The sequence below is a fragment of the Micromesistius poutassou genome, assembly GCF_964030765.1.
Source record: "Micromesistius poutassou genome assembly, chromosome: 9".
Lineage (NCBI taxonomy): Eukaryota > Metazoa > Chordata > Actinopteri > Gadiformes > Gadidae > Micromesistius > Micromesistius poutassou.
This window is the reverse complement of record NC_140279.1, coordinates 4,093,719-4,115,513: the sequence shown is the minus strand read 5'-3', so window position 1 is coordinate 4,115,513 and position 21,795 is coordinate 4,093,719. Positions and strand designations below refer to the sequence as shown.

The following is a 21,795-nucleotide window of genomic DNA, read 5'->3' as shown; positions in this document are numbered from 1 at the left end:
TAAGTATGTTTATTGTTGTGAAGTTCTGGAAAAAGAGCCACCCCGGTGCAGTAGGGGGCGGTGACACTCACACTTGCGTTTATTCTACAGCATGGAGAGAGATAGAGCATGACAGCCTCCTCTGCTGTGAACCTCAGAGCTAGGGTTATGTTATGTGTAGTTATGTTATGTAGTTCGTTAACCAGCTCTCATGAATGACCCACACATATACTCATACTGTATGATTAGAGAGTGACTGCTTCCCATTGATCTGTTAATAGGTAAGTGGTGTTTATTCGCTTTAATGTAGTTGTTGTTGCTAATCAGGGGGCTTTGCTATCCTGCTCAATTGGGAGTGAACTGAACAGAACACTGACAGAATTTTTTGATGGATATGGTTCATTTTTTAAGGATAACTGCTGGCTAACATTTCTATCAAAGAAGTTGGTAGACTGTGCGATTCCGAAAGGCTATATATTTGAAGAAGAAGCCGTGAAGTTTTTCTGACCTTCAAATTCTCCCTTTCTCGCAACATGGCTGAGTAACATTACTTTTTTTGATCCAGAGAAGTCGCGTTTACTAACGTTGTATTGTTTTTACTTTTAACAGGACATTTTATTCTCTTAATTTCCAATGGAGCCTTTACTCCATCAGCTCGGACAGCGACTCATTCGCTGTGCACCCCGAACCCTCATTTGTAGAAGGTATACACACGGGAATGGACACGGCGCAGACCATCCTTCAACTGGGTCCTTACACACCACGCCCGTCCTGCTCGTCTCTCGTCTGTACCAGCCCGCAAACCTCCGCGAAGTTGGCCAAGAGAGTCGACAAGCTGGAGAGATGACCTGCAAGAGTCAGCGGTTGATGCAGCAGGCGGGTCTCATCCACCCGTCCAACCCGGGTTGCTACTACTACCTCCCGGCTACTGTGCGCGCCTTGGAAAAGTTGGTGAGAACTTATACACAACAAATGCAAATGTAGGGCGATCTTCTTTAAGAAGTCCTCTTTGGGTCATGAGCCTTTGTATTACAACTGCCCGGAAGTATGTAGGCAAAATATTTGACAAATGTATTGTGCATGTTAAAGCACCTTCTACATTTATTTTTTAAAGCTGCTGAAGGTAAGATTTGAGAGTTGTAAAGAAAGACCACTAGAGGGTAACATTTCGAAACGAAACAACCCATAATACTCCCTCTCTGCTTCCTCCCTTCATTTCAGCACCATTGCTTTTCACTTATCACTTCAATCACTTATAGCTGCCATATTTAACAAATTAAATAATCATAATTTCTCTGACCATAATCGGCACCCTACCATGTTTAAACCTAGGCTTTCTGTCTATAAAGGTCTGTAAACACAGCAACAAAGAGGTACTTCCCAAGATAACAGGGCTTGTCCAACAGTATCTCTTAACAAGGTAACACAAGGAATAACCTCAGCCTCATATCAACAGGTGCGGCTAATTGATCAAGAGATGCAGGGCATCGGTGGTCAGAAGCTGGACATGCCCAGCCTGTGCTCGGCGGAGCTGTGGAGGTCCAGTGAGCGCTGGGACCTGATGGGCAAGGAGCTGTTCCGCCTCCAGGACCGCCATGGGGTAGACTACTGCCTGGGCCCCACACACGAGGAGGCTGTGACCACCCTGGTGGCCCACCAGGCTAGCCTTTCCTACAGACAGCTCCCTATTCTTCTCTACCAGGTTAGCATTAAACAGTTGTGTTCCCAAATTTATATGTCGCCATAAAAGCAGCCGGTCAAAGTGGAGATAGTAGTCGCTATATATTTGATTATTTTAATTTGACTGCTTTCTTGTTTGAGTATGTTTGCGCTACTTTAATTACATGCTACATAGATGACCCTTCGCTTAACTTGTTTTAATAATTGTATTGTATGGAATGACATGTAATTTACTATCATTATTAATTATCAAACACTTTTGACTTCACTTTTTCGACACCATTACATGCTGGCCTTTCTTTATAAGTATCAATTCTTATTTTATTTCTTAATTTTATTGTGTTAGCTTTCTTTCAGCACTTTGAGTCTGCTTCGTGTATGAAAAGTGCTATATAAATAAAGTGGCCTTGCCTTGCCTATCAACGCCAGATCACCCGCAAGTTTCGGGACGAGCCCAAGCCGCGGTTCGGCCTGCTGCGGGGCCGGGAGTTCTACATGAAGGACATGTACTCCTTCGACGTCAGCGAGGAGGCGGCGCGCCACACCTATGACTCGGTGTGCCACGCCTACGCCCGGCTGTTCTCCCGCCTGGGCCTGCGCTGCCTGCGGGTGCAGGCCGACGCGGGGAACATCGGAGGCACGCTCTCCCACGAGTTCCAGCTGCCGGCGGACATCGGCGAGGACCGGCTGCTGGTCTGCGGCGGCTGCTCCTTCGCCGCCAACGAGGAAACCCTCGCCCCCGGCGAGACAGACTGCCCGCGGTGCCACGCCGGCCCGCTGGCCGAGTCCAAGGGGATAGAGGTAGGGCACACCTTTTACCTGGGCACCAAGTACTCCCGGATATTCAACGCCACCTTCAGCAACCCCCAGAACCGGCCCGTGGTGAGCGAGATGGGCTGCTACGGCCTGGGGGTCACGCGCATCCTGGCGGCGGCCGTGGAGGTGATGTCCACGGAGGAGGCCATCCGCTGGCCCGGGCTGCTGGCGCCATACCAGGTGTGCGTCATACCGCCCAAGAAGGGGAGCAAGGGGGCCGAGGAGGGAGCGACGCAAACGGACGGACTGGTGCACGCTCTGCAGGGGGGGCTGCCCCGTCTGAGGGGAGAGGTGGTGCTGGACGACCGCACCCAGATGACCATCGGCAGGAGGCTGAAGGACGCTGTCCGGCTGGGCTACCCGTACGTGGTGGTGGTCGGGCAGGGCGCCCAAGAGGAGACGCCGCGGTTTGAGGTGATCTGTCAGCAAACGGACGAGACGATGTTTCTCAGTAAAGACCAACTGGTTGATCTTCTGGGCAGGGTGGAAACTGTATGATGATGATGTTGAAAAGATTGAATTATCTTATTATTATCTTATTATTAGAAATATTGTGAATAAATGGGGTTATAGGGAGACAAAAGTGGTTTCGGTGTGATGGTTGGACATAGACACGGTTGTGTACAGCTCAAATCCCATTCAGTATATGGATTTCTTTTTACACTCTTTTGATGGTGATAATATTAGTTCTAGTTCTGTAAGGGTTACATTTACATTAACGTTTAGGGCAGTGGTTCTCAAACGGTGGTAGTGGTACGCGAGCGTTCTGTAGTGGTACGCGGAGTATGAACGATTTTTTTTTTTTTTAAGTTGAAGCAGAGCTGGGTTCACCGTAACTCTCACGGGTTCACCGTGTGACACACGCTTTTGCCTGCTTACACACACGCCACACATCCAACAACAATAACAAATCCCGATCGCATTGTTGACGGTTCATTTATTACATAAATGAACTGGCTACAACAATGAAACAATAAATTATTTACAATGCTCCGAATGAGCACATGTGTGATGGCCGTGCAGTGTTTCCCACACAGGCCAATGTGTGGCGCTGCGCCAAAGATTGAACAACGAGCGTCACAAATTGATTCCGCTTTTCTTATTTATTTTTACTTGAACGCGTTTTTTAAATGTAACTCCGCCAGCCCGTAATCGCGCCCCCGTATTAATGCTGCCAGTCCGACATGTTCCCATTCCGACAGTCCTGTGCGCGTATGCAAATTAGCCATGTGCGCCAAACAGAAGAAGGGCCCTATCTGGCGCCCGGCGCAATTGACTTTCTACACCGACGCATGTGTCGTTGCTAGTTTGCACCCGGCGCAAAGCTGATTTTCCCCCGCAGCAACCAGGCACCACTACACTTGCATGTTAAATATTATGATGTCAAAGATTATGCATACGTGTGAAACTGCATAGAAATAGCGTGTGGATTGTGGAAACATTTTTTTTTCCATAGGGCTGCATGAATGAACATGAATGAAGTATAGTAAGCTATGCCATGCGTTAAAATAATAATAATAATAATAATAATAATAATAATAACAATAATACATTCGAGAAAGTATATTCCAGGCTTCCAAAACAAAATCTAGTTTTAGGGTAGGCCTAAATGATTGGTTAAATTATTTGGGAAAGAACAGCTGATACAGCGGTAAATTGTAGGCCTACTTTTAAATCAATGCATCGCGGTAGTTTTACCGCGAGTGAGTGTTTAAAATAATGAATGAATGCGGGTGATGCTAGGTGCGCGTGTGTGTGCACGCCCATCTGTCTAAACACACGCAAATTAAACACGTAAGTGTATGAGAAGGACATCGAGTCAGTCGACCTGCGATAAGCAGCTGATTCTGAACAAACTCGTCTTCGAGATGGACGTGTTCTAACGCATTGTTAATCAATGAAATTTTAACACAACAGTATATATCTGACCATTTAATTTTAGGGGAATTTTAGGGGAAGCCGAGCTTCCCTTGCAGTCGAGAAGTCGCCACTACGAAAGAATGCAATGTATCCAACTAGCGGGATCTAAACAAACTAAGCTCCAGCGAATTACTACAATGCAGAAGTAGTGGAGAATGGCGAAACACAGCAACTCTAGCCTACTCTCAACCAAAATAAAACTAATCGCAAACCTAAGTTAGGTTACCTTTTAGCAGGATGGAAGTGATGTTGATGCGGCTCTCAGCTGTGCCAGAGCGTTCACAGTTGCTAGGGAGACCACCTGCCGTCGCCGCCCGGTGCAGCAGTGTGAACTGCCCCGTTTTTAGAACGTCTCAGCCCGTCTCGCCGCAAGGAGTTGCGAGTTGCAAGCAGTTGCGTCGCGAATCTTTGGTCTGAACTGGGCTTAAATGTTGACTGTGGGGGGGGGGGGGGGGGCGATCGTGATTGTTGACGGGGGGGACGGACGGACCGACGATCGGGATTCATATATCTGAAGGTGTCTGCCATATTTGGCATTGTAATTTCATCTTAAACAACGCTCATTATCCATCCCCTTGCGGTCTTACCTATTATTAAATAATAAAAAAATAATAATTATAAAAATATATATATAAATATATATAAAAATATATATTAAAAAAATATTAAAGAAAAATTATGAAAAAAAAATTATATAAAAAAAATGTATATCAAAAAAATTATAAAAAAAAAAAATTATTAAAAAAAAATTATATAAAAAAATTATAAAAAAAAAAAATTATTAAAAAAAAATTATCTTTTTTTGGATCTGCGCGCGCATCTTTTTTTTGGACATGCGCGCGCAGTTCCAAAAAAAGATGCGCGTGCGCATGTCCAAAAAAAAGATGCGCGCGCAGATCCAAAAAAAAAGATGCACGCACAGGTCCAAAAAAAAACATTTGTGCGCAGGTCCTATTTTTCTTTTTTTTGATTTTTAATATATAATTTTTTTATATATTTATTTTTTTATATATAAAAAAAAATTATATAATTTTTTTTTAATATAATTTTATTTATTTTTATTATTTTTTAACTGTCTTCTAAATTAAGGAAATGATACAGGGAAACGAATAAATCATTACACGCCACGAGTGAACTTAATAAGCGATCGAAATACTTTTTTCAACCACCGCCTCTTTCCCTTGACATTTAGTTTTCACCTGACAAATGTGACCGATGTAATTAAGGCAATCCGGTCTCACAGGATTCCGTGAAATGAGTCAGTCTACGTGACGTATAGTAGGCTAGCCTATATTTTAATCTAACATCTTTAATGGTAAGAGACTGCACGGGGATGGATGAGTGTTGTTTAAGATGAAATTACAATGCCAAATATGGCAGACACCTTCAGATATGAGACCCCTCAGTTTTTTGACTTTGCCTTTTTGGAAGCTCGGTTCCCTCTGGCTCCCACGTAATTCGAACACTGATTTATAGCCTACATTTGCATGGCATGTTAAATAAGTGCGGTGTAAAACCAAAGATAATACCGTTAGCATCTACAACTTGTATTTAATAAGCCTAAATTGTTGTGCTGTATCCTGATTAGCTTAAGAGAAATAGCCACATCGTTGCGTTCTAAAACTGGACCTGGCGATTTGACATGTTCAATCTTTGGGGACTCCTTGCAACGGCATCAGCCGCCTTGCGACGACCAGTTCACACTGCTGCAACTTTTCCCCTGCGACGTCCCAAAAGAGTCTCGTTGCGTCGCGAATCTTTGGTCTGAACTGGTCTTAGGAGACCGTCTATGTGGTATCAATGATGAATTTACCTTAACATGTTCGCTGTAACTGTTGTAATTAGAATAGTTGGTTGAATAAGGGACTAGGCCAACATGGACGCAAGATAACCTAATGTGCTATGATGATATTGCTTTTGATAAGGGTGATGTGTACCTTTTTCTAAATATTGTTACGTTTTATATATATATATATATATATATTTTAAAAATTTTAAATATGGTATCACTATTAAAATGTGACTATATGTTTCTGTTTACAAATGTTATATCTCCTGTACATGTTTGTATATAATCGTGATATTATAGTACCTGTGGGCCCCCCCGTCAACAAATCCGCCACACGCTACCTGGTCTGTGGGAAACACTGCCGTGATCCAAATGCAATCGCGGCTGCGACGTGAATGCACGGTAAAGTTGCGCAACACAGGTGGAGCTTATTGACACAACATCATGAACCAAGTCTGAGGCTAAAGCTAACCTCAATCGACCCAGACATCACAGAACTCTGTTCACAGAGCCACGCACACCCCTCTCACTAAGCATGATAGGCCCAGAGTCGCCATTACCAATTTCTTTTTTATTATTATTCTTATGGGTACATTCCCCAGGATTACTTTGAGAAGGTCACAGTAGGGCCTACTATTCTTAATTTTCAATTTGTGCCTGAGTAGGCTACATTCTCCTTCAAACCTAAACATTATATTCTGACCTGTTGTTAGTATTGTCTCGTTGCAAGTGTTTAAATACAATACATGAGTTTAGTCTACAGTTGGTTGTTCAGTCAAGTAAAGTTATGTGAATAATAAATCATATTATTAATATTAATGCCTTCTTTGTAAACTTTATTTTAATTCCGGTGGTACTTGGAGAGCCAAATCATTTCTAAGGTGGTACTCATGGTAAAAAGTTTGAGAACCACTGGTTTAGGGCATTAAGCAGACGCTTTTATCCAAAGCGATTTTCAATAAGAACATTTTTCAGAAGCATACCTGTTAACATCGGGATTTTAACAATTTTTACCTAAAGCATTGACAATATCAGCTCAACGTTGGTCACTTGATCTGCCTTAGGTGAATGGTTATTTCATTGGCTTGGCATCTTTCTGCGCGTTTGGTCATGCTTGGTAAATGTCATTGTGACTTTGTGTCATTGTGTCATTGTGACTCTGCACTTTGTGCCTTTTTGGCAGGTACTCCATCCCTCTCATGTTAATTAATGTATTCTTCTTCGCTAATAATGCTGATATTACTCGTATTATTAAAAGGCATATAATGTGCTTTATGGAATATAGAGCGATGGATGCGGAACTAATGACGCGCCAAAGGTTTCTGGTCGGAACGTTATATCGTAGTGTGGTTCCCTCCACATGGCAGTGCGATGTCACAGATAGTAAACAAGTAGCCACTGCCGGAGAACCCCCTCACTCCCTGTCAAGTAAGTATTATAATAACTAATTTTACCATTTTGCAGATTTACCCTTTCGTTTTATTATTATTCTATTCTGCAAACCAACTGCTGACAGTTCATTCTGTTTCTGTAGTTGATCAAAGATGACTTCGGCCGACAGCGATGATGACTGGGATGAGTTTATGGACAAATTCACAAAAGAAAGATACAAAGGTGGTTTTAGCGAAGACAATTGGGAAGAGGTAATTTCAAACAACATAGTATACAAAACGTTTCAATTTGTAACGTCGGTAACGGTGGATGTGGTGTTTTGGCTTTATTGTCCTGCTTATTCTCGTCATGTTATTTTGCCTTTCGTAGGAGATGGAGAAAATACCATTGTTCATGACGAAAGCCCCAGACGAAATTGATCCTAAAACGCATCCGCAGTTGGCTTGTCTTCAGGCCCTTATCCACGACGAAGACAGGACTCCCGAGGGTCAGTGGTGGGACAGTCAAAAAGGTTCATTTGATGGATTTGATTCCTTCCTTTTCAGGATTGGTCTGATATATTTTATTCTCTTCAGAAAAAGCAGTCAGTCTGAAAAATGAAGGGAACGCATATTTTCAAGAGAAAAAATATGAAAAGGCAGTGCTGGCATACACAGAAGGTTTGAAGGTGAACTGGGAGGACCAGGTCAACAACACTATTCTACTCACCAATCGAGCTGCTGCACAGTATTATCTCGGTATGGGTTTTCGTTTCACTTTTTTATTACCATACATGGTATGTTGCTGTGTTGTACATTTGAAAGGTTGATGGATCTGAAAATGGGTGATTGTGTGTCAGGAGATCATGTTATATATGTGATATGATTTTTTTTTTATCTCACAGGTAACATGCGCTCTGCCTTGAAAGATTCATGTGCTGCACTGAAGCTCAAACCAGACCATCTTAAAGCATTGATCAAAGGTGTGTCAAATGTTAATTGTTTCTGTCTGCTGTCAAACAAGCATTCCACTTGCTGGACGGTGCACTATTACAATTTGCAACATGTTGTATTAATAGCAATCAGCATTTCCTGTATAACACAAAAGAGAAAAATGCACCAAAAGCTATGCACTGAGCGCCTAGTGTTTCCTTTCCTGGTTTCTGCAGGAGCTCAGTGTTGCATAGAGATTCGTAGCTTTCCAGAGGCCATCCGGTGGTGCGACAGGGGGCTCAAGATTCACCCTAGTGATAAAAAGCTAACAGACTTGAGGTCGGTAGCAGACAAACACAAGGTATGGCCATTGATAGGTTAATGCTTATTCCGGGGGTGGGTTGAGGGCCAATTGGTTTTGTCGGGGTGGTTAAAGGCAGATTAAAGATTTACGCTGAGATATATGAGTTGGTGTTCACCTGTTTTACCTAGATTAAGATGAGTTGGTTAGCATTTGCTTTCATTTAGTCTATTTGGAGTAGCCTTATAATCATCTAGCGACCGGCTACTCTCGCATTGCATTTGTATTGTCTTCTGTAAATATTATCTGAATCTTCTCATCTGTCTGGGTTTCAGAAAGAAGCAGAGAGGGATGCCCGGAAAGCATTAGCCAAAGAAAAAAAGGAGCAAAGCGAAAGAGAAAGACTATTAGCAGCCATTACGGTAAGATTTCTGTTTTAAAAGGAAAGTTTGCATGTCCTATCATATCATGATGATGAATGAATGTGACATTCTCAATAGGTTTGAGGTTGCGTTAGGTTCCCTGCTGCTTTGCTTCCTCCTGTGTGATTGACAGTACTAACTTTGGCTCTTTGGGAACCCGCCCCTCTTAGGAGCGCGGCATCAAGCTCCACCTGCCAAAGAGGCGCTCGGGGCGTGACTCTGACGACGAGGACGAGGAGCAGGGTGGTAGGCCAGCTCTGGACCAACTCACCCAGGATGCCACCGGGGCCCGGGTGTTCCTAGACCAGGAGGGCGCCCTGCACTGGCCCGTCCTCCTCCTCTACCCCGAGCACCAGCAGAGTGACTTCATATCAGCCTTCTGCGAGGCCTCCTGGTACCTACCTTCTCCTTGTTTCTCCGCTTCCACCCCAGGCTAATAGCGCACGCTGCCACTCAGGGCTGACATTTTGAGGGGCCGGTGGCTCAGTCCAAGTAGAACGCTGCAGCAGTAGGGGTCGGAAAAGTCCAACTGTTGCACCAATATGCAATGCTGTATACTTGGTTGAAATTCCCCATAACAAGGTTTTCATTTAATTAATGAACAAATACAATACCTAATATAGAGACGATTAGCAGCCGACATATCTCTACAAACAATACCGGAAATATCAATTAGTTCTTGCTGTGAATAGAGTCCACAAACACAATGTTTGTATTTATTAATTCGAGATAAACTGGAGAATAGATTTGCGCATAATAGCTCAGGTCCTGTGTGTAAAGATAAACAACAATTTGACAGCATCTCTGGTGAATCGTTTGAAAATCGTTGCATGAATTACTAGAGATGGCAAAATATTTGCTGGAACGTCACTTTTTGATGCTCAATGCTCAATAACCCTTAATAACATAAATAAAGGTACATTACAGATTTCTGTTTAACTTGGCGTTCTCCGTGGGCGCGAATAGAATACTCGCCCTAGCTCTGACTTGATTTTTCTACTTTAGTAGATGTAAAACATGTATACATATGTCATATAACAGTCTAAAGCAAAGGGAAAAAGCTTTATCGCCCCTCTAAAGGTGACATATTATTCCACCAGGTGTGAGTGTGATTAGCCGTTACAAGCCGTTTTGAAAATCTGCCTTTTCTCATCACACAAGTGGGTGAGTCCACCTAAATGTATATGACAGATAGATGAGCAACGTTTGCTACGGTCCACTGGGTAGGCTGGTAGACTGACCTATCCAGCACACATCTAGTGGACACGCCCACTAATGTCAGAAGAGGCAGATTTTCAAAACGGCTTGTAACGTCTAATCACACTCACACCTGGTGGTATAATATGTCACCTTTAACATCAGTCGGGCTGTTTCAGTCACCTCCTGCTTCCTTTACCTAAATCACATGCACCATGTTTGATGCTGGAGAAGCGCCCTTGCTGCAGTTGAAGAAACTCGGGTTGTTCTTTCTCTTGGGTTGTAGCTTCATAGACCACTTGGCAGTGATGTTCGGCGAGGAACTTCCCCCATGGGACACAGACAGGAAGTACCTCCCTCAAAACCTGCAGGTTTGTGTCTGCGTTGTTGGATGTGTACCAGGGAAAAGTTGCTCAGTCATTATGACAATGGAATGTCAGTAAAATACTAAAGACTGACCTGAGAATGCTCATTCAGTTACCGTGACCTAAAATGTACACGTCTGCATTTCTTTTCCTAAAGTTGTATTTTGAAGACGAGGAGAAGGAGGCCTTGTACCAGGTGGTACCAGACATGTCCCTTTTGAACGTGTTACAGCATAAAAGGTATTGATTTTGTTCTTAATCATAGTCAAATGATCACGCACCAAATGACAATGAATATTTCACAGATAATTCTACCTGTTTTGCAAGGTGTGTGTGTGTGTGTGTGTGTGTATATATATATATATATATATATATATATATATATATAAATTTGTTTTGATCTTTTTTTTTTGACAGATGTTTTGTAAAAGCCGGCTCCCCCAGCTTCATTGTTTTGGTCCAAGGATCGGCCTTCTCCATAAAGTATTTAACAGAGAAGACAATAAAGCGATGGTGAAGGCCTTTCAGTCCGCCACCTGACCGGGCTGCTAAAATCCACGTAGCCACTTAAAACAAATGACAGTCTGGCTCTCTGCACCCAGACAGTGTTTTTATATAATACAGTCTCAGCCACACCCCAATAAAGGCAGAATGTACAACTCTTCCTGTGCTGTGTCATTTTAAATAAAAACATCAGAACTTTAAACTATACTGTACCACAGATTGAAGATAAAAATGAACAGAGATGGACTGGCTTTGTGAACTGTTAAAATGGTTTGTATTAAGTTTGACTGAAATAAGCCATATCAAACATTTTGGGCTTTGTTGATTACTATTTTCACTGTTAATCTGCATATACAGTAATACGTGTACTAGGGATGAGTCAATCTAGTAAAAACTCTAGTATACCTCGATACCTAGGGACATGTTGAACAAGACCGTATAAAGCACGCAATCGCTTCTTTTTTTTAGGTGTAGATGACCGCAGTGGTTATTAGGCATCTGGCCTAGTTAGTGCTCTTTAACAACGAATGAGGTTCCTAAAATAGTGACTTAAGATATCACCTGAAGGTGACCATGACAGTAACAGTGTAGTCGAAAATATTAAAAATATCCTTGATTTCTGCGGCCGACATAAGGGAGTTGGCCTTTAGCGCCCTCTGCTGGCATAAACCCATTTGGCAGACATAGACCAGTAAATCAAACCTTTTCCTCATTGCAAGATGAGTGCCAGAACCCAATCTGGGTTGGCCCATTTAATAACAATAAAATAGTCCAGAAACAACTGCAGCATACGGCCAAAGTGTGCCTGAAGCAGGCAGACAAAGCAATAACACAACATGGATTCAAATATTAGTGAGCAAAACATCAAGAAAACCTGGACAGAAGACATCTTTGTTTCACTTCTTGAGCTAATAGCCCTTATTCAATGTTTGGCTTCACTACGCAGGAATGCTGAAAAAAAAAGAAGTTTATTTCGCTTTTATTTACCGTTTATTTTTTTTTTTACAAATTAATCAAAAACTTAAAAACCAGGGGAGGAAATAGAAATTCGATTCACATGGTCCTTCTTACTTAAAAATCCCTCTTGACAAAAGGAGAACAATAATATGAATAAAATATGACTTTTTGGACAGTGTAAATGCACCAATATGATGCCATGGGCCTTCTAAAGAGTGTGTACTTTACAGTAACATTGATAAACTTGCCGTGGATGTCCCTGGTCATCATCAGCCGGAAGCTCTACAGTATTTAAATTCTAAACAGAAGGCTACGCATTTTAAAAGATGATATCATTGCAGCGCCTGTGCAAATATTAATGAGGTCACAACAGAGGGTGGAAAAAAAACAAGAAATGACATTTATAAAATTAGAAATGAACAGAGGAAATGTGTCAAACGTAAATAATTTTACCAGCAAACGCTTTTTGACTTGCCTTTCTGGGTTTCTTGTCCTACCTTGCTAGAAAGCCAGGATAATATAATCAGTACATTAAAATCTAGAGCAGTTCTATTGGTTGGTGTTGGCCTACAGACACAGACGCTAAAAAAGTTGGCTGGGGCTCTAATGCTCTCCTGGCACAAAACAGGCACAACACAGTGCATCTAAAAATAAAAACAAATCAGTAAATACTACTAGTCCAGAGAGGGGATGACCTGAGCTTAGTCCCATGGAGGGGTGTCAGATCCAATCCCATCCACCTCATCCAAGCCACTTTAGATAAGAGCACTGGTCATCCTGGCAGGGATATGCAGCACACATACTAGGGAGCTCGGTGTTGGAAGGGAATTCCCTCCGTTCAGTCGTGGCCAAGCATTCCCTTTGGTGGCCGTAATGTTTTAGACGGTCCACATTCCTCGCCATCCACATAAGACCTTGATAATCGTACCGGCAGGGAATGCCACATTTTAAGAAAAAAATAAAGAAAAGCGACCCGTTGAAATGTAGGTTAGCAGGGTGGGACAGGGTTGGTATTAATCACGTTATTAGGGTTCAAATTCTGATCGACTGGATGTTCCCGCCTGAAATGGTTTTATTCGGCTCCAGGTCAGTGACAGACAGACAGACGGACAGACAGACAGACACGGGTCCCTTGGAAAGTGGGGTTAACGGGATCCCCTTGTATAATAGGTGTGTCATTAAAACAGCATTGCACAGACAGTCAATGTGGTACCCCAACAAGGCAATCAGGCAGGCCATCAGCAATCAAGTAAAGAAGGCGGTCAGTGTAATCAGTCAGGTAGTCAGTCGTTCAGTCGGTAGTCACACAGCTCCTTGTAGATCCTCTTGCGGATATGAGGCATGTCCTCCTGACTGAAGTGCAGGGGCTCCTTCATGGACAGACGCCGGCAGTACTGTCAGGACAGACGGACGGACATTTTATTTATTTAAAAGAGTTGGTCTCTTTGAGAGTAAAATTCTCTATTGCAAGATAGGCCAAGACAAGCAGCATCACACACACACACACACACACACACACACACACACACACACACACACACACACACACACACACACACACACACACACACACACACACACACACACACACACACACACACACACACACACACACGTGTGTGGTTTAACTGTTAATAGTATCTGGGGTTTATTTTCTAAGAAACTAACAAGGTAGAAGCAGGAAAAACAATGAAGCAGAGGTTCAACAGAAACCTGTGGGACGAGGCTTAGAAATTCTACACCTCAACCAACCAGAAAACATAAATCCTCTCCGTCAAGAGTGGAGCGGCTCGCCACTTGATGGAAACTGATGTGTACTTTCTTTTGTGCTGTATAATTTCTGGCCTCGGATCAAATCAATGTTCTGTCATCTCTGGGTTCGATTGAGACGTTGGCCCACAACTGAGCCACGAAAGGAAAACAGAAAAAGGAGTGCAACCGGAGAATGACTTGTGGTGGGGTCAACGCCAGGAAGCAGACAAATGAGGGAAAGGGAAATGGACGGGTGAGAGAATATGACAAGAGGAAAAAAACACTTCAACGACTGAATGAAGGAAGAGGTTGGAGGCGGAGAACCGGTCTCACCTCCAACACAAAAACACCACAGTCGCTGTCGTTCTTCTGCTGAGGAATGCCCTGAGGTGGTGAAACAATACACTGTCAGTCAAGAGCCTATTCAAATGATGGGACATATCGGCCATTTATTAAAGGTATGATATGTCATTTCTGCCACTAGGGGTCTCTCAATCAAAACACAAACAAAACCACGTAGTTTGCTACTGTTGGGTAGTAGGATGGGACATTGTTGTCTGTTGGGGAGTTATTGTCTCCAGCACCAGTGAAAAATAAAAACTTATTTTAACATAGGTGGTCTTTTTTTTATATTCTAATGTGGAAATGTCACTGGAAATGACACTTTCAACCCTTTTATGGTTTGTCAACAGAAGACATTGTATTTCCTAAACAACTACTTTGGAAGTAAGGGTCAAGTTTTTAAATGCTAGGAAATTCTTTTTTTTTATCACTTAAATAATGTATTAAATGCTATCAAGGAAGTGCCGGCTCGTTTTAGTACATGTTGGTTATTGTAGCGTGTAGTTTCATACTGAACCCCTCGTCCGGGGATACGTACCCGGATGATGAGCATCCTCCAGCCTTTTTGGTAGTTGGTCTGCTTCTTCTCCAGGGCTTCAGACTGGAGGTACTTCATAATGTTCTGGGGAGGGAGGGCCGCCACACGCCGGACGTCACAGCGACACACGTTAGATATACACAAATAATTGATCATCTTCCTTTGTCTTCACAGAATAAGTCAGTGTAATGATTTGGATTGATAAAAGATTTTACGTTTTTCTTTCATTTGCAGATATTTTTTATTGTGCAAAATTCCCTCAACCACAAAAAGAAAGAACTACATTTTCATCCAGCCCTGATGAGGGTTCATCAGGAATGTATTTGATTCTACATTTAACATTCAATCAACTAACTTATTTACTCCTATAACTATAACCTACTCTTATGTGATAAGACATTGCAGTTTTAGTGTATTATTGTATACTTTTAACCCTTAAGCTAAATAAATGGTCAAGAAACAATATTCAAGAGACAAGCGACACACCTACAGCCGGGCATACTTACATCTATGGTGTGTTTGAACACCACACCTTGGCTGTCATAGTAACTTATTGTTTTGGTTGCCGTGTTGACGGTGATAAGGGACCAGTGAATCTCTAGATGAATGGGCACCAACAGCAACCACTTGGAGAACAGGTCTACCTAAGAGAACACCGCACACGCACATACACACACGGTCATTAGCTACCTATAAGCACCCCTTCAGAGTAGCTTTAGTACGGTTTCAACATATTGTCAAACTGTACTGTATTGCACACAAAAAAGCCACCATACCAAGCACGACACCTACAAAGCTTATCTCCTGGGTCTAGATTTAATTAATGTCTATTAAGTCATTTAACTGTTTGTTTGACACAATTAATATCATATATACGTATATAATATATTAAATCATATATAATATAATATTATTAATATCCATAAAAAGGCTCTTGGTCGCTGAGGCTAATTCATTCTTACTTTTTTGGTCCACCTCTTTACTCCTTCGTAGCCCTTGGCAACAAGCTGCTTGTGGAAGAAACTATTGAAAAAATGGACCTGAGACCGAGAGACGGCCGGAGAGAGAGACAGAGAGGGAGGGAGATGGAGTGCATAAGTGAGAGACGGCCAGAGAGAGAGACAGAGAGGGAGGGCGATGGAGTGCATAAGTGAGAGACGGCCCAAGCCACAAAAAAAAGTTGAAGCCGTTAACCCTGTCTAATAACGGCCCTCCACCGCACAACAGGAGACTGGTTCACATCTATAAATACACCTGGGTATTTTAGGATTGCTGCTGCGGCACACCCTTCACAATACTTTAGGGCCACTGTGTAAATTTAGACGATACTACCTGTGCGGAGGAATGAGGAATGTTACATATTAATGTGCTAAAACAGCATTGCACAGACATTCAACGTTGTTTATTTAAAATTTTCTTTCCATTTAAACTGGGAACAATCCTTGAGAAGCACAGCCAAAGAGGATCTCACACAGGAGTCCTTGAAGAGGATTTACTTCTAATGTTTTGAATGGTAGGTTTCAACATGTAAACAAAAGATACGAAAAATGACACACACACACATCCTTTGACTCACCTTACTCTGGGTGGCTTCCATAATGAGTTCCCCATACATGTTGATAATCTAAACAGACAAGAGGACACACCACTTATTTACTGTTTTCTATACCTACATTCTTTACAGATTTGAAATTGACACTTCCTCCTTAAGAAACACAATCTCTTCCTCTCTCAATATTGGTACGGTTTCCAAATACTCAAACCTTCCCCGTTGCTTTATACTTAGACACTTTAATGTACTAAAACATTAATATTTATATGCCCAATTTGAGTTATGTGCAGGCTTTTTCCATAACTATATTATTTAATCATGTTTCAGCCTTATGCGTGTACCTTCTTTATATGCCTTTTACAAGAGTGCTGGTGGGATTGTTACGGAAAATATGCTCAGAAAATTCACACAGAAAAGGGTGCATGTTCATCTCAACAGCTAAGAACAGACGCTGGATCAGCAAACCAGACCAAAACATACCAGCTCAACATTTAAATATTATATATATGAATGTTGTACCTTTAATATAATAAAGGTACCCCTTCCTTTATTTTAAAACCTTTCTAATTGTATTAGTTATCTGTTGGTTTTGGTCACCATCTTCGTACTGGTGTACTTCCTATAGTCCTGGGACTCCATTGAGTCCCCTCTGTGGTACTAAAAGTTCATGAACTGACCTAATATAAAACAAGCGCCCCCACAAGCGGGCAGCGCAGGGCCTCACCTGGTCGTTGACCCAGTTCTGCTCCTCCAGCGTGCCCAGGTCCTCCAGGCTCAGGGTGTGCTTGTTATACGTCACCATGAAGCCCGCCACCGGGGCAGACGCCAGCCCTGCCTTGAACCGTCTCATCTCCCCCGGAATGTCCAGCTTCCTGAATCGCAGGCGCCCCAAACACGACGACAACAGAGGAAGATGAAGACGAGGGACAGAGAGAAGAGGAGGAAAGAAAAAAGAACCAGAGAAGGAAAGTGAGCCACGTGAATGTATTCAAGCATTTCAAATTGGTTCATTACAGCAACCAGATATTCATATAATCTGGAGAGATTTTTATGAAATGACAAGCAACAGTTTGTGTGCAAGTCTCACGGTAGACTAGCAAAGAAGTCCATATACCTGAAATCCATCCATCTAAACAGTGATATTGTGTGATTTAAACGGGGGTTCCTTGTGCACTTCCTTCGCGTGGTTCACAGCTGGATGATGTAGGAACGAGAGAAATGAACTGCTCTCTTCCGACCTAGACAAGGCCTGACCAATTGCCATCAACACCTGAGGTTCCTGCATCCATCAGAGCAGTGACCCTTAGCCACGAATACATGTGCCCGGATGAGGGGTGAGCCAGACCGCCTCTGCAGACAGATATTCTACCTAGCATACTAATCAACCGTGGGATCCAGGGCTACAGTTTCTCCCCGCATGTCAAGATAATGATCATTGAGAGCACTGGTTATTTGCAAGCTAACCAAAGAAAACAGCCTAACAATTAGGTCTCTGAATGCTTCAGTGGCACAGAGAGTGAAAGATCATATCTGGATACATAATAACATCCAGACACGAGAACCTTTTTCAATGATATTATAATCCTTTATACTCATGTGATCAATAGGTATAATTATGGAGGTCTTGTGTCAAAAGTGTGCGTTTCAAGCACTCGCCTTTTACTGAGGTCCATGTTGGTTTTCGTCTTCAGGTGTTCCAGAACGTCCGTCTCGCTAAGAGGAATGAAGCTGCCGTACTTCAAGAAGAAGCTCTCCAAGAACTCTGCAATGGGAGGGGGGAGATTCATTCTTAATGGAACCGGAGGACATATTTACACATATTGACCAGAACATTACCTTTTACTGAGGTAAGCATTACAGTTCACACAGAATACTACATGTTAGGATTAAGTGTTGGGGTTCACCCGAACATAATCCGTTAAAGTATTCATCACATTTTTACACTAAACTAAATATAGATCAAGATATTTTGAATGAACGCTAGGAATGGGCTACACCTCCGAAGAGTTGGAGGGTCTAGGATTGTCCAACACTGTACTTCAATCTAAATGCATTGTGGAGCAAAACATAGTTTGCATAAAAACTAAGTATTTTGCAGATGTACTGTTTGTCTCATCCCTGGTTAAACTAAACATAATAAATATATTTAAAAAAATTGTTCAGAATCTTTTATTATAATATAATCCTCTAAGGTTTACTCAGGGAATTATAATATTTTTACTATTAACTTTGCAATGGAGTAGACACCTTTTCTTCAAAGCCACTTAGTGATTTTGTTTTTAGATGCATGGCATTACTGAGCAACTTCTTGCTCGGGGACGCCTACAAGTAAATAGCAAACATTGGGTTTCAAACACGGTACCTTTTGGCTAGGGGGGTCAACCACCCTAACCTCTAAGCCCATCCTACCCCCCTGTCCCCCCCATACAAATCAATACATTACAGGTGACACATTATGTGAGTGTGATTAGCCGTTACAAGCAGAAAATCTGCCTCTTCTGACATCACAGGTGGGCGTGTCCACCTAGATGTATGACAGATAGATGAGCAACGTTTGCTACAGTCCACTGGGTAGGCTGGTAGACTGATCTATCCAGCACACATCTTGGTGGAAACCTGGTGGTATAATATGTCACCTTTAACATTGGACCTGGATGCAGGTCTTTAGTGAACCTCACCGTGGAGCATCTCCGTGAGCAGCTCTGTGCAGTCCGTCTCCGTTGTCTGCTGTCCGATCTGCAGGGCCCCCCCCTCCTCCAGGCCCCAGGTGCCCTGCACACAGTACTGCCTGTGGTCCCACAGCGCCCAGCCATGTGGGCCGCTCTGCACGGCGATGGCCTCCAGCGAAGGCGCCGGCGACCGGGCCGTGTGGAACGCGCGCGTCTCTGTGTGGGCGGGGCTGCCGCCCGGGTCCACCATCTCCACCACCGCCGTCCCGGGGCTGCCGTCGGGGGATGGCGGCGGCGTGCTGCCGGACGTGGGGCCGCTTGCGTGTGCCGATGGGTCCACCTGCATGGCGGAGTCCTGGTCCCCTGGGGCGGAGTCCTGGTCCCGTGGAGGGGCGGCGGCAGAACCTTCCGAGACAGCCGGGTCGGCGACTCCCTTCTCGGGTTCGCTGACACCACCAGCAGGCACTCCTGCTTCCGCGTTTGCCTCGCTCTCCGTCGCTTCCCCGTCTCCGGAAAAATGAACGCCGTTCCCGTTTGTGGTACTAGCGGGATGTAGGTCCGATGCGGGGCTCTCTCCATGCTCCATCTCCTCCGGCACCTGGAGCACCACCGTGGATCCAGGGCTGGCCGGCCCATCTTCTCCAGCAGCAAAGATCTTCTCGGCAGCAACATGAGCAGCTCCCGTGATGACCATCCCACTGCCCTCTAGCTCCCCGACGACACCTCCTCCTTCTTCGACTTTCTCTGTATTTTCCAATGCCCCGCCGATGGCGGCTCTACTGGCACCTCTCCCCCTCCTTGCTACTGCCCCCCTGCCCCTGAGTCCTCTCAGGCCAGCCACCCCCCTACCCCTGAGTCCTCTCAGGCCAGCCGCTCCCCTCCCCCTTCTCTGACCTCGGCCCCCCCGCATCTCCAGGGCCACCCCTTTATCTTGGGAGTCACTCCTATTCTCTATGGAGACAAAGCTTCTCATTGGTCCATCCTGCCAAGCGCTTTCACTTGGCAGATCAAAAGAGGTATCCGATTGGCCGTCGATACTGACGACCGCGGTCCCTTTCGCCACATTCGATTTATCACTGTCCTCTGTGTCCTCGTCCTCATCATCAACATCATTCAGGTCCAAAGTCTTAATCCTCGTTAGCTGGCCACCCCCCGTGCCTTTGGGGGTGTCTCCGTTGTAGCTCCCCCTGCCTCTCGGCCTGCCCCGAGCCCTTCCTCTGGGCCGGCCACGCCCCCGGCCTCCCCTGCTTGGGGTGGTCGTGGTCGTGACATTGTGTCCTTTGCCGTTGGGACCACAGCAGTCACAGGCCTTAGGGGTCCGCTTCCTGCCTGAAGAACGGCCATTCACGGCAGCCTGGAAGTGGTCCGGGCTCACAGGGGATCCTGGACCTGACTCTGGGAGGTCATCGGGAGCCGGTTTGACCTGAGGAGCCGGGGTGGCGTCTGAGCTTGAGGTTATCAGATTGCCTGAGGGCTCTGCAAGGCCTTCATCTGTGTGAGTTGAATGTAGAGGCTGTGCTTGAAGAGGAGCTCCCTGAGCACTGACTGCCAGATGAGGTGAAGCTGACGGAGTTGTGGGCATGAGAGGGGCATTGGCACCGCTGTGAACCATGACTCACTGTTCAGGTTCCCCCTACCCCATTCCCAAAGAGCCCCGCTTCTGTTTCCGTTGCCCTCAACCAGCACTCCGCTAAATTGTAGTCCACAAACTTCCTTGTTTAGGTTATTTATACTCTTTTTTTCCTCGACAATAAGGGTATTCTTTCCACAAGTCTATCCAACCATAAACCAGTCGAGAGGATAACACTATTATAACGTTTTAATGGTTGTAAGCAATATATCCTATACTATTTTTACACCATGGCCAGTAACCCAAATCAAAGATGAGGGCTAAGTAAGACGACCTAGAAAAAAAGAGATGAGCTCCGGTCAAGAGAGATTATATGTCCACGGCAGGACTACGAACGACCAAACATTTTTTTGTGGAAAATGTGGGTATGTTTGATAAGCTTTGGGAATGTGATTGATGAGCTGCACTTAATAAAGATCTGTCATGCATGCATGTTCTACAAACATCAATAAAAGACAAAGAAAATACTGTTACATAGTGATCACCGAAAATTATTTTGGTGAGTCCACATTTGAGTAATGTTATTCGGAGTTTTCTTTTCAGTAAAAAATAACATATACAATATCGAAGGTAAGAGCAACTCCGCGACTGCGCTAGCTAGTGCAGCTACACGATCATAACAATCGAAAACACAAAGCCGCCACTAAAAACTCTGTGCAGACTTCCGGTAATATCAACACGTCGGAGTCATCGAGCCATCTATTAAACGCCACAGAATAGTTAATAGCCATATCAAAATAATTAAAAACATTCCAATTAATTACCTTCAGTAAGACAGCCAATAGTTTCTCCTGAGCACGATTTGAAAAAACAAATTGAGTATGCGTCGCGGGATGATTGCGTCACGGCTACGTAGAAAGACGCCGCTTCCAAAGCGCTGTCACTGGGTAGCTTCCTCTGCTCTGCCTGTCTACTGCTAGGACTCGCTTAGCAGTCTGCCATTCGCTTAGCAATGAGTATGATAACCATTGCATATTTGACGGACAATCATTAAGGTTTAACGTTGCAATTATTTTTATTTCATTGTGGCCGTGTATGCCTCATGTTTTTGCCATTGGACAACAACATGTGAATGGTGT

At 43.9% G+C, this 21,795-nt stretch overlaps 3 protein-coding genes across 3 annotated transcripts; 2 read left to right on the top strand and 1 right to left on the bottom strand.

Annotated features, from left to right (window-relative positions):
- Window positions 1–118: 118 nt before the first annotated feature.
- On the top strand, window positions 119–2,990 carry pars2 (prolyl-tRNA synthetase 2, mitochondrial). Its single transcript, XM_084473030.1, has 4 exons — window positions 119–260; window positions 589–930; window positions 1,436–1,681; window positions 2,089–2,990. Exons 2-4 carry the CDS (start codon window positions 613–615, stop codon window positions 2,971–2,973), a joined length of 1,449 nt encoding a protein of 482 aa, XP_084329156.1. The 5' UTR covers window positions 119–260; window positions 589–612; the 3' UTR covers window positions 2,974–2,990.
- A 4,505-nt stretch (window positions 2,991–7,495) lies between these two features.
- On the top strand, window positions 7,496–11,436 carry ttc4 (tetratricopeptide repeat domain 4). The gene is made up of 11 exons (XM_084473031.1): window positions 7,496–7,612; window positions 7,719–7,827; window positions 7,946–8,063; window positions 8,152–8,313; window positions 8,460–8,537; window positions 8,724–8,848; window positions 9,124–9,210; window positions 9,381–9,604; window positions 10,694–10,778; window positions 10,930–11,012; window positions 11,190–11,436. The coding sequence occupies exons 2-11, from the start codon at window positions 7,729–7,731 to the stop codon at window positions 11,287–11,289; spliced, it is 1,161 nt and encodes a 386-aa protein (XP_084329157.1). The 5' UTR covers window positions 7,496–7,612; window positions 7,719–7,728; the 3' UTR covers window positions 11,290–11,436.
- Window positions 11,437–12,058: 622 nt separating this feature from the next.
- LOC311353215 (uncharacterized protein) lies at window positions 12,059–21,544 on the bottom strand. The gene is made up of 10 exons (XM_084473042.1): window positions 21,481–21,544; window positions 19,096–20,990; window positions 18,070–18,179; window positions 17,142–17,285; window positions 16,442–16,489; window positions 15,828–15,905; window positions 15,372–15,509; window positions 14,866–14,949; window positions 14,319–14,369; window positions 12,059–13,627 (listed from the first exon to the last, which is right to left on the bottom strand). Exons 2-10 carry the CDS (start codon window positions 20,696–20,698, stop codon window positions 13,517–13,519), a joined length of 2,367 nt encoding a protein of 788 aa, XP_084329168.1. The 5' UTR covers window positions 20,699–20,990; window positions 21,481–21,544; the 3' UTR covers window positions 12,059–13,516.
- Between the last annotated feature and the right edge of the window lie 251 nt (window positions 21,545–21,795).

Coding starts and splice junctions, on each gene's coding strand:
- LOC311353215 (XM_084473042.1), bottom strand. CDS start 20,698: ATGGTTCACAGCGGTGCCAATGCCCCTCTCATGCCCACAACTCCGTCA. Junction 16,490..17,141: donor AGAACTGGGTCAACGACCAG/GTGAGGCCCTGC, acceptor TTGTCTGTTTAG/ATTATCAACATGTATGGGGA. Junction 15,510..15,827: donor TAAAGAGGTGGACCAAAAAA/GTAAGAATGAAT, acceptor GTGTTCTCTTAG/GTAGACCTGTTCTCCAAGTG.
- ttc4 (XM_084473031.1), top strand. CDS start 7,729: ATGACTTCGGCCGACAGCGATGATGACTGGGATGAGTTTATGGACAAA. Junction 7,828..7,945: donor GCGAAGACAATTGGGAAGAG/GTAATTTCAAAC, acceptor TGCCTTTCGTAG/GAGATGGAGAAAATACCATT. Junction 11,013..11,189: donor AACGTGTTACAGCATAAAAG/GTATTGATTTTG, acceptor TTTTTTTGACAG/ATGTTTTGTAAAAGCCGGCT.
- pars2 (XM_084473030.1), top strand. CDS start 613: ATGGAGCCTTTACTCCATCAGCTCGGACAGCGACTCATTCGCTGTGCA. Junction 931..1,435: donor TGCGCGCCTTGGAAAAGTTG/GTGAGAACTTAT, acceptor TCATATCAACAG/GTGCGGCTAATTGATCAAGA. Junction 1,682..2,088: donor TCCCTATTCTTCTCTACCAG/GTTAGCATTAAA, acceptor TATCAACGCCAG/ATCACCCGCAAGTTTCGGGA.